Source organism: Oncorhynchus mykiss, chromosome 28 (genome assembly GCF_057628025.1).
Source record: "Oncorhynchus mykiss isolate SJ-2025 chromosome 28, ASM5762802v1, whole genome shotgun sequence".
NCBI classification, from domain to species: domain Eukaryota; kingdom Metazoa; phylum Chordata; class Actinopteri; order Salmoniformes; family Salmonidae; genus Oncorhynchus; species Oncorhynchus mykiss.
This window is the reverse complement of record NC_143049.1, coordinates 41,571,445-41,585,903: the sequence shown is the minus strand read 5'-3', so window position 1 is coordinate 41,585,903 and position 14,459 is coordinate 41,571,445. Positions and strand designations below refer to the sequence as shown.

Below are 14,459 nucleotides of genomic sequence, written 5' to 3'. Positions count from 1 at the left end.
AGGAGGGAGACGAGGAGGAAGTGGAAAGGAAGAAGAGAGAGAATGGAGCGGTAGGTTTCGTAAAGGGTTGACATTTGGGACAAAATATCTTATCTTGGGAACAGCAAAGTTTCTCATCTCCTCTACCTTGCATTACCGTATGACTCCCCTACCTTACCGTATGCCTCCCCTACCTGACCTTACCATATGCCTCCCCTACCTTACCGTATGCCTCCCCTACCTTACCGTATGCCTCCCCTACCTTACCGTATGCCTCCCCTACCTTACCGTATGCCTCCCCTACCTTACCGTATGCCTCCCCTACCTTACCGTATGCCTCCCCTACCTTACCGTATGCCTCCCCTACCTTACCGTATGCCTCCCCTCCCTTACCGTATCCCTCCCCTCCCTTACCGTATCCCTCCCCTCCCTTACCGTATCCCTCCCCTCCCTTACCGTATCCCTCCCTTACCGTATCCCTCCCCTCCCTTACCGTATCCCTCCCCTCCCTTACCGTATCCCTCCCCTCCCTTACCGTATCCCTCCCCTCCCTTACCGTATCCCTCCCCTCCCTTACCGTATGCCTCCCCTACCTTACCGTTTGCCTCCCCTACCTTACCGTATGCCTCCCCTACCTTACCGTATCCCTCCTTTACCTTAACGTATGCCTCCCCTACCTGACCTTACCGTATCCCTCCCCTACCTGACCTTACCGTATCCCTCCCCTACCTGACCTTACCGTATGCCTCCCCTACATCACCGTATGCCTCCTCTACCTTACCGTATGCCTCCTCTACCTTACCGTATGCCTCCTCTACCTTACCGTATGCCTCCTCTACCTTACCGTATGCCTCCTACCTTACCGTATGCCTCCTCTACCTTACCGTATGCCTCCCTTACCTTACCGTATCCCTCCCCTACCTCACCGTATGCCTCCCCTACCTTACCGTATCCCTCCCCTCCTCTACCTTACCGTATGCCTCCCCTACCTTACCGTATGCCTCCCCTACCTCACCGTATGCCTCCCCTACCTTACCGTATCGCTCCCCTCCCCTACCTTACCGTATGCCTCCTCTACCTTACCTTACCGTATCCCTCCCCTCCTCTACCTTACCTTACCGTATGCCTCCTCTACCTTACCTTACCGTATCCCTCCCCTACCTTACCGTATGCCTCCTCTACCTTACCGTATGCCTCCCCTACCTTACCGTATGCCTCCCCTACCTTACCGTATCCCTCCCCTACCTTACCGTATGCCTCCTCTACCTTACCGTATGCCTCCCCTACCTTACCGTATCCCTCCCCTACCTAACCGTATGCCTCCTCTACCTTACCGTATCCCTCCCCTACCTTACCGTATCCCTCCCCTACCTTACCGTATCCCTCCCCTACCTTACCGTATCCCTCCCCTACCTTACCGTATGCCTCCTCTACCTTACCGTATGCCTCCTCTACCTAACCGTATGCCTCCCCTACCTTATCTTACTGTATGTCTCTTCTCGTCTTTGCTCAGGGGATGGAGAAGCCTCAACCGTCTCTGGCGGCCATCGTTGACTCTCTGAAGCTGGAGGAGATTCAGCCGTACCAGACGGAGAGGGCCAACCCTTACTACGAGTTCCTGCACATCCGCAAGAAGATCGAGGATAACCGCAAAGTGCTGCTGAGCGTCATCCCTCAGCCGCCGCAGTATTACGACGAATACGTGACGTTTACAGGATCGTACCTGCTAGACGGGAACCCCTTCGGCAAACTCTGTATTCCTACTGTGAGTCTGGAGTTTGATCATTAAAGGGTTCGGTACTCCTTGACTGAAAATATCTATTGACACTTGAGAGAGCATCTCCACTCCTGTGTTTTATTATTTTATCTCCTCTGTCCTCTCTTGGATCTGCTCTGTCCTCTCTTGGATCTCCTCTGTCCTCTCTGGGATCTGCTCTGTCCTCTCTTGGATCTCCTCTGTCCTCCTCTTGGATCTCCTCTGTCCTCTCTTGGATCTGCTCTGTCCTCTCTTGGATCTGCTCTGTCCTCTCTTGGATCTCCTATGTCCTCTCTTGGATCTCCTCTGTCCTCTCTTGGATCTCCTCTGTCCTCTCTTGGTTCTCCTCTGTCCTCTCTTGGATCTCCTCTGTCCTCCTCTTGGATCTCCTCTGTCCTCCTCTTGGATCTCCTCTGTCCTCCTCTTGGATCTCCTCTGTCCTCTCTTGGATCTCCTCTGTCCTCTCTTGGATCTCCTCTGTCCTCTCTTGGATCTCCTCTGTCCTCTCTTGGATCTCCTCTGTCCTCCTCTTGGATCTCCTCTGTCCTCCTCTTGGATCTCCTCTGTCCTCCTCTTGGATCTCCTCTGTCCTCTCTTGGATCTCCTCTGTCCTCTCTTGGATCTCCTCTGTCCTCTCTTGGATCTCCTCTGTCCTCTCTTGGATCTCCTCTGTCCTCTCTTGGATCTCCTCTCTTTTCCCATTGAATGTTTCTTTATCGCTAATGTCCTCCACTCAAGACACTCCTGCATTAAAGGGTCTTTATTAAACAATCTTCAAATGTTTCATGATGTTGAACTGTTTGTAATGTTCATGTTAATTTGTCTCTCCTAACAGATAACTCCCCCTCCGTCTCTACCGGACCAACTGAAGGAGATGTTTAAACAACAGGAAGTCGTTCGTATGAAGCTACGCTTGCAACACAGCATTGAACGGGTATGTGGAGTGAATTTAAACTCCTATTTAATTTTCCTTTTTATAGCTTGATCGTACTTATTTAGGAGCTGTTATTTACTGCGAAATACTGTTTGATGTTAGAAATACAAGTAGGAGACTTTCGTTTTCTTCCGTCTCAACTATTAAACTCAACTCCACCCTTTTCCTCCACTCCTTATTCTAGTCTAACTCCACCCTTTTCCTCCACTCCTTATTCTAGTCTAACTCCACCCTTTTCCTCTACTCCTTATTCTAGTCTAACTCAACTCCACCCTTTTCCTCCACTCCTTATTCTAGTCTAACTCCACCCTTTTCCTCCACTCCTTATTCTAGTCTAACTCCACCCTTTTCCTCCACTCCTTATTCTAGTCTAACTCAACTCCACCCTTTTCCTCCACTCCTTATTCTAGTCTAACTCCACCCTTTTCCTCCACTCCTTATTCTAGTCTAACTCAACTCCACCCTTTTCCTCCACTCCTTATTCTAGTCTAACTCCACCCTTTTCCTCCACTCCTTATTCTAGTCTAACTCCACCCTTTTCCTCCACTCCTTATTCTAGTCTAACTCAACTCCACCCTTTTCCTCCACTCCTTATTCTAGTCTAACTCCACCCTTTTCCTCCACTCCTTATTCTAGTCTAACTCCACCCTTTTCCTCTACTCCTTATTCTAGTCTAACTCCACCCTTTTCCTCTACTCCTTATTCTAGTCTAACTCCACCCTTTTCCTCTACTCATTATTCTAGTCTAACTCCACCCTTTTCATCCATTCCTTATTCTAGTCTAACTCCACCCTTTTCCTCTACTCCTTATTCTAGTCTAACTCAACTCCACCCTTTTCATCCACTCCTTATTCTAGTCTAACTCCACCCTTTTCCTCCACTCCTTATTCTAGTCTAACTCCACCCTTTTCCTCCACTCCTTATTCTAGTCTAACTCCACCCTTTTCCTCTACTCCTTATTCTAGTCTAACTCCACCCTTTTCCTCTACTCCTTATTCTAGTCTAACTCCACCCTTTTCCTCTACTCCTTATTCTAGTCTAACTCAACTCCACCCTTTTCCTCTACTCCTTATTCTAGTCTAACTCAACTCCACCCTTTTCCTCCACTCCTTATTCTAGTCTAACTCCACCCTTTTCCTCCACTCCTTATTCTAGTCTAACTCAACTCCACCCTTTTCCTCCACTCCTTATTCTAGTCTAACTCCACCCTTTTCCTCCACTCCTTATTCTAGTCTAACTCCACCCTTTTCCTCTACTCCTTATTCTAGTCTAACTCCACCCTTTTCCTCTACTCCTTATTCTAGTCTAACTCCACCCTTTTCCTCTACTCCTTATTCTAGTCTAACTCAACTCCACCCTTTTCCTCTACTCCTTATTCTAGTCTAACTCAACTCCACCCTTTTCCTCCACTCCTTATTCTAGTCTAACTCCACCCTTTTCCTCCACTCCTTATTCTAGTCTAACTCAACTCCACCCTTTTCCTCCACTCCTTATTCTAGTCTAACTCCACCCTTTTCCTCCACTCCTTATTCTAGTCTAACTCCACCCTTTTCCTCTACTCCTTATTCTAGTCTAACTCAACTCCACCCTTTTCCTCCACTCCTTATTCTAGTCTAACTCCACCCTTTTCCTCTACTCCTTATTCTAGTCTAACTCCACCCTTTTCATCCATTCCTTATTCTAGTCTAACTCCACCCTTTTCCTCTACTCCTTATTCTAGTCTAACTCAACTCCACCCTTTTCATCCACTCCTTATTCTAGTCTAACTCCACCCTTTTCCTCTACTCCTTATTCTAGTCTAACTCCACCCTTTTCCTCCACTCCTTATTCTAGTCTAACTCCACCCTTTTCCTCCACTCCTTATTCTAGTCTAACTCCACCCTTTTCCTCTACTCCTTATTCTAGTCTAACTCAACTCCACCCTTTTCCTCCACTCCTTATTCTAGTCTAACTCCACCCTTTTCCTCTACTCCTTATTCTAGTCTAACTCCACCCTTTTCATCCATTCCTTATTCTAGTCTAACTCCACCCTTTTCCTCTACTCCTTATTCTAGTCTAACTCAACTCCACCCTTTTCATCCACTCCTTATTCTAGTCTAACTCCACCCTTTTCCTCTACTCCTTATTCTAGTCTAACTCCACCCTTTTCCTCTACTCCTTATTCTAGTCTAACTCCACCCTTTTCCTCCACTCCTTATTCTAAACTAACTCCACCCTTTTCCTCCACTCCTTAATCTAGTCTAACTCCACCCTTTTCCTCTACTCCTTATTCTAGTCTAACTCCACCCTTTTCCTCCACTCCTTATTCTAGTCTAACTCCACCCTTTTCCTCCACTCCTTATTCTAGTCTAACTCCACCCTTTTCATCCACTCCTTATTCTAGTCTAACTCCACCCTTTTCCTCTACTCCTTATTCTAGTCTAACTCCACCCTTTTCCTCCACTCCTTATTCTAGTCTAACTCCACCCTTTTCCTCTACTCCTTATTCTAGTCTAACTCAACTCTTCTCTTCTTCTCTCTTCCAGGAAAAGTTAATTGTTTCCAACGAACAGGAAGTGTTACGAGTTCACTACCGGGCTGCCAGAACACTAGCCAATCAGACGCTCCCGTTTAGTGCATGCACCGTGCTATTGGACGCCGAGGTGTACAACATGCCGCAGGATGCCCAGGCAAGTGGCATGATGTCACGTACTGTAGAATCAGTAAGTTTGTGTCAATCAGTCACATTTATTTATAATGTACTGTAGAAACAGTCGTTTTGTATCAATAGATCACATTTATTTAAAATGTGGAATCAGTAAGTTGGAATCGACCAATCAATAGATCACATTTAAACTAAAATAATGTAGAATTCCTAAGTTGGCATCAATCAACTGATCGAATATATTTATATTTATAAATCCCTTCGCTAACAGCAGTTGTATTTTAATATTTTTTTGTCATGAAGCAAACACTCAGTGATTTCCAGTTAACACAGTAACTAACGCTGCCAGTTCTGATCCATTATGGTTTAACAGAACCGTAACTAACGCTGCCAGTTCTGATCCATAATGGTTTAACAGAACCGTAACTAACGCTGCCCGTTCTGATCCATAATGGTTCAACAGAACCGTAACGCTGCCAGTTCTGATCCATAATGGTTCAACAGAACCGTAACGCTGCCAGTTCTGATCCATAATGGTTCAACAGAACCGTAACGCTGCCAGTTCTGATCCATAATGGTTCAACAGAACCGTAACGCTGCCAGTTCTGATCCATAATGGTTCAACAGAACCGTAACGCTGCCCGTTCTGATCCATAATGGTTTAACAGAACCGTAACGCTGCCAGTTCTGATCCATAATGGTTCAACAGAACCGTAACGCTGCCAGTTCTGATCCATAATGGTTCAACAGAACCGTAACGCTGCCCGTTCTGATCCATAATGGTTCAACAGAACCGTAACGCTGCCCGTTCTGATCCATAATGGTTCAACAGAACCGTAACGCTGCCCGTTCTGATCCATAATGGTTCAACAGAACCTTAACTAACGCTGCCAGTTCTGATCCATAATGGTTCAACAGAACCTTAACTAACGCTGCCAGTTCTGATCCATAATGGTTTAACAGAACCGTAACGCTGCCAGTTCTGATCCATAATGGTTCAACAGAACCTTAACTAACGCTGCCAGTTCTGATCCATAATGGTTTAACAGAACCGTAACGCTGCCAGTTCTGATCCATAATGGTTTAACAGAACCGTAACGCTGCCCGTTCTGATCCATAATGGTTCAACAGAACCGTAACGCTGCCCGTTCTGATCCATAATGGTTCAACAGAACCGTAACGCTGCCCGTTCTGATCCATAATGGTTCAACAGAACCTTAACTAACGCTGCCAGTTCTGATCCATAATGGTTTAACAGAACCGTAACGCTGCCAGTTCTGATCCATAATGGTTTAACAGAACCGTAACGCTGCCCGTTCTGATCCATAATGGTTCAACAGAACTGTAACGCTGCCCGTTCTGATCCATAATGGTTTAACAGAACCGTAACGCTGCCCGTTCTGATCCATAATGGTTCAACAGAACCTTAACTAACGCTGCCAGTTCTGATCCATAATGGTTTAACAGAACCGTAACGCTGCCCGTTCTGATCCATAATGGTTCAACAGAACCGTAACGCTGCCCGTTCTGATCCATAATGGTTCAACAGAACCGTAACGCTGCCAGTTCTGATCCATAATGGTTCAACAGAACCGTAACGCTGCCCGTTCTGATCCATAATGGTTCAACAGAACCGTAACTAACGCTGCCCGTTCTGATCCATAATGGTTCAACAGAACCGTAACTAACGCTGCCCGTTCTGATCCATAATGGTTCAACAGAACTTCAACTAACGCTGCCCGTTCTGATCCATAATGGTTCAACAGAACCGTAACGCTGCCAGTTCTGATCCATAATGGTTCAACAGAACCGTAACGCTGCCAGTTCTGATCCATAATGGTTCAACAGAATCGTAACTAACGCTGCCAGTTCTGATCCATAATGGTTCAACAGAACCGTAACGCTGCCAGTTCTGATCCATAATGGTTCAACAGAACCGTAACTAACGCTGCCCGTTCTGATCCATAATGGTTTAACAGAACCTTAACTAACGCTGCCAGTTTTCGGTAACGTTGTACTATCGATGTTGTGTTTCTAGGGAGACCAAGATGGCAAGACGTCTGTGAGGGATCGTTTCAACGCCCGCCAGTTTATGTCCTGGTTGCAAGACGTGGACGACAAGTTCGATAAACTCAAGGTAAGTTTGGTCTCTGTAAACGTGGCCCTTCTTGCAGCAGTAAAAGTAATGTTGGAACGTAATACCCGGTGGTATGTTTTTGTTCATCCATTCGGTCTGATGCAGTAAGTGGCTACATATCGGCTTTGGAGAGAGCTTGGACTCTCTATTTCCGATAGTACTTCTCGTTTTTAAATGTATTAATTTGGCAAAACAAGCATCTCAATAATGTCAAAATGGTCTGATTTGGGTTTTAGGGTGAAGTTCACATCTCATACCTTTCTCCTTCTCTCCGTAACTCTTCTCCTTTCCTCCTCCATCTTATTAATACCCCCCCCCAGACGTGTCTTCTGATGAGGCAGCAGCACGAGGCAGCAGCTCTTAATGCTGTCCAGCGTCTCCATTGGCAGCTGAAACTCCAGGAGCTGGATCCAGTCGTGTACAAGTCCACCTCCATCTTCGAGATACCCGAGTTCTACATCCCCCTGGTAGAGGTCAACGACGACTTTGACCTCACGCCCATATGACCCGTGACCTTTAGGCTACACGACCCACGGTAAGGGTCAGGCAGAGGACTGATGAGGACGGATCATCTAGTGGCCAACTACCTCGAACAGGAATGAAGTGATGGAGGGGGTCACATGTTAGAAGGAATGAAGTAGAGAAAAGAAAGGTCAAGCACTGAAGTTGCCGGAACTTGGGGGTGCCGCTCTTGGGGGTGCGTGGTTAGAGAGCACTGCTCTTGGGGGTGCGTGGTTAGAGAGCACTGCTCTTGGGGGTGCGTGGTTAGAGAGCACTGCTCTTGGGGGTGTGTGGTTAGAGAGCACTGCTCTTGGGGGTGCGTGGTTAGAGAGCACTGCTCTTGGGGGTGCGTGGTTAGAGAGCACCGCTCTTGGGGGTGCGTGGTTAGAGAGCACCGCTCTTCGGGGGTGCGTGGTTAGAGAGCACCGCTCTTCGGGGGTGCGTGGTTAGAGAGCACCGCTCTTCGGGGGTGCGTGGTTAGAGAGCACCGCTCTTCGGGGGTGCGTGGTTAGAGAGCACCGCTCTTCGGGGGTGCGTGGTTAGAGAGCACCGCTCTTCGGGGGTGCGTGGTTAGAGAGCACCGCTCTTCGGGGGTGCGTGGTTAGAGAGCACCGCTCTTCGGGGGTGCGTGGTTAGAGAGCACCGCTCTTCGGGGGTGCGTGGTTAGAGAGCACCGCTCTTCGGGGGTGCGTGGTTAGAGAGCACCGCTCTTCGGGGGTGCGTGGTTAGAGAGCACCGCTCTTCGGGGGTGCGTGGTTAGAGAGCACCGCTCTTCGGGGGTGCGTGGTTAGAGAGCACCGCTCTTCGGGGTGCGTGGTTAGAGAGCACTGCTCTTGGGGGTGCGTGGTTAGAGAGCACTGCTCTTGGGGGGTGCGTGGTTAGAGAGCACTGCTCTTGGGGGGTGCGTGGTTAGAGAGCACTGCTCTTGGGGGGTGCGTGGTTAGAGAGCACTGCTCTTGGGGGGTGCGTGGTTAGAGAGCACCGCTCTTGGGGGTGCGTGGTTAGAGAGCACTGCTCTTGGGGGTGCGTGGTTAGCGGGCACCGCCCTGTGGAGACTACCATCCCTGTGCCCGCTGCACCTTCCTCACCAGGCAGGGTTACGAAAAAAAGAATACAATTCTACTTTTGTTTTCAAGTGCGTTTTGTTCAATACATAATGTACAGACTTGTGCTCTTAATTATTTTTTTTAACTTATTTTCTACGTAAAGATTGTGCATTTGTAAATAACCCATGTAATTATGGTTTTAAACTTGTACAGGGAAAAAATAAGTAATAGATATTTTAATCGTAAAAGGTTATTGTTTTGTCTGGACCAAAGTTTTTTTTTTTTATATTGAGTCGGTGTCAAGTTCCTTGTTATTATTGTTAGTCGATGTTATTGGCTTAACTCTTGAAGCATGTGTTGAATCGGATTTGGTTCCGTTTGGTTCCGTTGTTTCTTCCGTCTCCATTTCCCCTCTGGACTGGAGTTGGATCCAGGCATCACAACGAAGGTGTTAATTCTAATGGAGTTGGATCCAGGCACCACAACGAGGTGTTCATTCTAATGGAGTTGGATCCAGGCACCACAACGAGGTGTTCATTCTAATGGAGTTGGATCCAGGCACCACAACGAGGTGTTCGTTCTAATGGAGTTGGATCCAGGCACCACAACGAGGTGTTCATTCTAATGGAGTTGGATCCAGGCACCACAACGAGGTGTTCATTCTAATGGAGTTGGATCCAGGCACCACAACGAGGTGTTCGTTCTAATGGAGTTGGATCCAGGCACCACAACGAGGTGTTCATTCTAATGGAGTTGGATCCAGGCACCACAACGAGGTGTTCGTTCTAATGGAGTTGGATCCAGGCACCACAACGAGGTGTTCATTCTAATGGAGTTGGATCCAGGCACCACAACGAGGTGTTCATTCTAATGGAGTTGGATCCAGGCACCACAACGAGGTGTTTAATTCTAATGGAGTTGGATCCAGGCACCACAACGAGGTGTTTAATTCTAATGGAGTTGGATCCAGGCACCACAACGAGGTGTTCATTCTAATGGAGTTGGATCCAGGCACCACAACGAGGTGTTCATTCTAATGGAGTTGGATCCAGGCACCACAACGAGGTGTTCATTCTAATGGAGTTGGATCCAGGCACCACAACGAGGTGTTTAATTCTAATGGAGTTGGATCCAGGCACCACAACGAGGTGTTTAATTCTAATGGAGTTGGATCCAGGCACCACAACGAGGTGTTCATTCTAATGGAGTTGGATCCAGGCACCACAACGAGGTGTTTAATTCTAATGGAGTTGGATCCAGGCACCACAACGAGGTGTTCATTCTAATGGAGTTGGATCCAGGCACCACAACGAGGTGTTTCATTCTAATGGAGTTGTGATTTTTGGATGCTGCTGTCGTCGTTGCAGGCTGGTAGCTGTTACTCCCCAGAAGAAGCTGTACCGGTGAAAGTTCAGTTAAACCTTTTAAAAAAAAAAAGTCATTCGTCGTCATTCGCTCCCCTTCGTTTGCAACAGAGTGCATCTGAAATGGCACCCTATTCCCTATATAGTACACTACCTTTCATCAGGAACATATACTGGCTCTAGTGAAAAGTAGTGCACTATATAGGCGATAGGGTGCCATTTGGGATACTGGAACACTCCGTGTACAGCCTCTCTATCCCGTGTGTGTGTGTGTGTGTGTGCGTGCGTGTGTGTGTGTGGTCCGGTGGGTGTGTCATTAAAAAATACAACGTTTGTTGTGACTTCTATTAGGAGAAGAAAATACCCATCCTTTTCCAGTTTTAATGTGAGAATTTAATGCAACAAAACCTATTTTTTCAAATGTCATTTTGAACAGAAGTTCTAAAAAAAATGTCTATTTTAATATTTACTTGTTACATGACGTGTACATATTTGTAATATATATATATATATATATATATATAATTGAATAAATTTTATTGGTTGTGAATTCAAATCTTGTCTTGGTAGTTTTGGTTTCATCAACTTTTTTTTTGTGTCTATTAGCAAACCGTTATTATTATTTTCCTGACGGCTACTGCTGAATTTGATTATCAAGCACGCCAATAAACGCGTATGGGCATGGCGTTGGCCGCAGAGATGTGGTCACTTGTGAGGCTAAGGTTTCACGTGTACATGGCGGGGGGGGGGGGGGAGAAATTAGGATTTTGTAAAGTGATATTTCTTTAGTAGAATCTGTCGGTGGCATAACCGTATCCTTCCAGTAGGTGGCGACATACACATCCCAGTAATGATGTCCCTAAATCAATGCTGTTAAATTGTTCAACCAGACGTTCGTTTAAGCTCCTGAATGGATCTGTCACTTACTGAGTTGTGTTGATTTGGCTAACTAGCATCTCCCTCTACAATAGCAAAATAAGATGTGTATATTACCTTGTGTGGGGAAGCACATCAGTCTCTCAGTGGGGGAGATACATATATACCTATGCACTGCTACTTGATGGCTTCCCAGTTGCCTTTTCACCCCTAACGTGTACAAAATGCCTCCTGTCCGCGGGTTCTCCTGAAGAGCCAACAGACCCCCGCCACACTGATTTCATCTCACCTGCCTACCCGCCTGTCCAACCAATTGGAGAGCGAGGGCTTCAGTGCCCAAAAGACTGTTCTAGTATGGGCAGCGCCATTTTTGAAGTAGGTACCAGAGTGGGACTTCCTGTGGGTTAAGGAAGGATCATATAAATCCATCCAGGTCATCAGCATGGATCAGCCAATGAATTATCCTTGTGAGTTAAAACTTTCCATAACTGCAGATGGCAGTAAATATCCAGGTCTTTATGCCTGTTCAGACAACACCCTCCAGGGGGCAGTAAATCACCATCCTGGTCTTTATACCCGTTCAGACAACACCCTCCAGGGGGCAGTAAATCACCATCCTGGTCTTTATACCCGTTCAGACAACACCCTCCAGGGGGCAGTAAATCACCATCCTGGTCTTTATACCCGTTCAGACAACACCCTCCAGGGGGCAGTAAATCACCAACCTGGTCTTTATACCCGTTCAGACAACACCCTCCAGGGGGCAGTAAATCACCATCCTGGTCTTTATACCCGTTCAGACAACACCCTCCAGGGGGCAGTAAATCACCATCCTGGTCTTTATACCCGTTCAGACAACACCCTCCAGGGGGCAGTAAATCACCATCCTGGTCTTTATACCCGTTCAGACAACACCCTCCAGGGGGCAGTAAATCACCATCCTGGTCTTTATACCTGTTCAGACAACACCCTCCAGGGGGCAGCACCCTGAGAGTATGTTTACCGACTCGTAGTAGTAGAAGGAGATGGACTGCAAAATGGAGATCAATGGCGCTGCCGCGCTCTCACCTACACCATAATACTGCCGCGCTCTCACCTACACCATAATGCTGCCGTGCTGTCACCTACACCATAATACTGCCGTGCTCTCACCTACACCATAATACTGCTGCGCTCTCACCTACACCATAATACTGCCGCGCTCTCACCGACACCATAATACTGCCATTCTCTCGCCGACACCATAATACTGCTGTGCTGTCACCTACACCATAATACTGCCGTGCTCTCACCTACACCATAATACTGCTGCGCTCTCACCTACACCATAATACTGCCGCGCTCTCACCGACACCATAATACTGCCATTCTCTCGCCGACACCATAATACTGCCGTGCTCTCACCTACACCATAATACTGCCGTGCTGTCACCTACACCATAATACTGCCGTGCTCTCACCTACACCATAATACTGCCGTGCTGTCACCAACACCATAATACTGCCGCGCTCTCACCTACACCATAATACTGCCGTGCTGTCACCAACACCATAATACTGCCGCGCTCTCACCTACACCATAATACTGCCGTGCTCTCACCTACACCATAATGGGACAGATAGAATATCTATTGAAGTCGTTGATTCGGGTCAGTTTTAACAAATCGTTTGGTCACCACCTTTTAAAAAAAATAAAAATAAAAAATCAATAATAAAAATCATTATGGGGTAAAAAAATGTTTTGTCTGACTTGCGCCTCGATGTCGACTGAATGATCTTTTAAAAAAAAAGAATGTGCTCAAAAGGTCATGAAGTTTTGACTGCAGGTTTCTGTAGTTGCTCTTCACCCTCTTCATCCTGCAGCCAATACCTGCAGTGGGCGGGATCTATTGTCAACCAATCATTAGGGGGTTTATGTTTGACCCACGTAACGCGAAGACATGACTGAAGCGGCAACAAACTTTATATGAATATACAACAGTGGAGTCATACAAATGAATGTGATATTTGAGGCTTTCGCTTAATGGTTGAGTGTATGATTTAAGTTTGTGGGGGTGTGGTATGAAGGTTGAAGATGTGTTTTAATTTCGACATTATAAAGACCAGTGTTTTAGATGCATGCCAAACTGTTAAGGTCTACATGAAACTGTCCCAACAACAGAGCTTTCTTTTCAGCGCCATGGAGTGAATCCTTACCACCGCTACACCTGGCTATCACTGGAGCCTTGTCTGGCAGCGAAACAGTTCGTTCAGCCTCATTTACTGCCTTTTTAAAGAACATAGCTGATATGGCTGACTTGCTTAAACAAATGTGGTTTCTACTGACAATTGAGATGTACAAACTATGGTGTAAGGGGACGACAAGTGGATGAGGCGATCCGTAATTTAGATTAAGACATTAATGAGCGAGCTAGGACGGACGTTGTCAGTTTAACTATTTGTTCAGCTCTTTTGAAATGTAAAGTTACAGAATTCAGAACATGGTCCGTTCTTAGTGTATTCCCTGTACAACAAGTCAGAACTGTAGGACAAATAAAGGGGGCATATACAGTGCCTTGCGAAAGTATTCGGCCCCCTTGAACTTTGCGACCTTTTGCCACATTTCAGGCTTCAAACATAAAGATATAAAACTGTATTTTTTTGTGAAGAATCAACAACAAGTGGGACACAATCATGAAGTGGAACGACATTTATTGGATATTTCAAACTTTTTTAACAAATAAAAAACTGAAAAATTGGGCGTGCAAAATTATTCAGCCCCTTTACTTTCAGTGCAGCAAACTCTCTCCAGAAGTTCAGTAAGGATCTCTGAATGATCCAATTTTGACCTAAATGACTAATGATGATAAATACAATCCACCTGTGTGTAATCAAGTCTCTGTATAAATGCACCTGCACTGCGATAGTCTCAGAGGTCCGTTAAAAGCGCAGAGAGCATCATGAAGAACAAGGAACACACCAGGCAGGTCCGAGATACTGTTGTGAAGAAGTTTAAAGCCGGATTTGGATACAAAAAGATTTCCCAAGCTTTAAATATCCCAAGGAGCACTGTGCAAGTGATAATATTGAAATGGAAGGGGTATCAGACCAATGCAAATCTACCAAGACCTGGCCGTCCCTCTAAACTTTCAGCTCATACAAGGAGAAGACTGATCAGAGATGCAGCCAAGAGGCCCATGATCACTCTGGATGAACTGCAGAGATCTACAGCTGAGGTGGGAG

The 14,459-nt window shown here is 46.5% G+C and overlaps 1 protein-coding gene and 1 long non-coding RNA gene across 6 annotated transcripts in view; both read left to right on the top strand.

Moving 5' to 3' along the window:
* Positions 1–9,264, top strand: part of LOC110509145 (ankyrin repeat domain-containing protein 12) — a 48,026-nt gene extending 38,762 nt beyond the window's left edge. For 3 of the 5 annotated variants that reach the window (XM_036966459.2, XM_036966457.2, XM_090226008.1), the window contains 5 exons: positions 1,493–1,744; positions 2,571–2,669; positions 5,195–5,371; positions 7,352–7,450; positions 7,771–9,264. In XM_036966459.2, the coding sequence (XP_036822354.2) occupies positions 1,493–1,744; positions 2,571–2,669; positions 5,195–5,371; positions 7,352–7,450; positions 7,771–7,956 (813 nt within the window). In that variant the 3' untranslated portion in view covers positions 7,957–9,264. The remainder of the gene's footprint in view (positions 1–1,492; positions 1,745–2,570; positions 2,670–5,194; positions 5,372–7,351; positions 7,451–7,770) is intronic. The other 2 variants (XM_090226010.1, XM_090226009.1) reach the window with 2 other exon arrangements.
* Positions 9,265–10,145: 881 nt separating this feature from the next.
* On the top strand, positions 10,146–10,917 carry LOC149971185 (uncharacterized). Its single transcript, XR_016492980.1, has 2 exons — positions 10,146–10,228; positions 10,271–10,917. It is a non-coding gene; the product is annotated as an uncharacterized LOC149971185 (long non-coding RNA).
* The last annotated feature ends 3,542 nt before the right edge of the window (positions 10,918–14,459 follow it).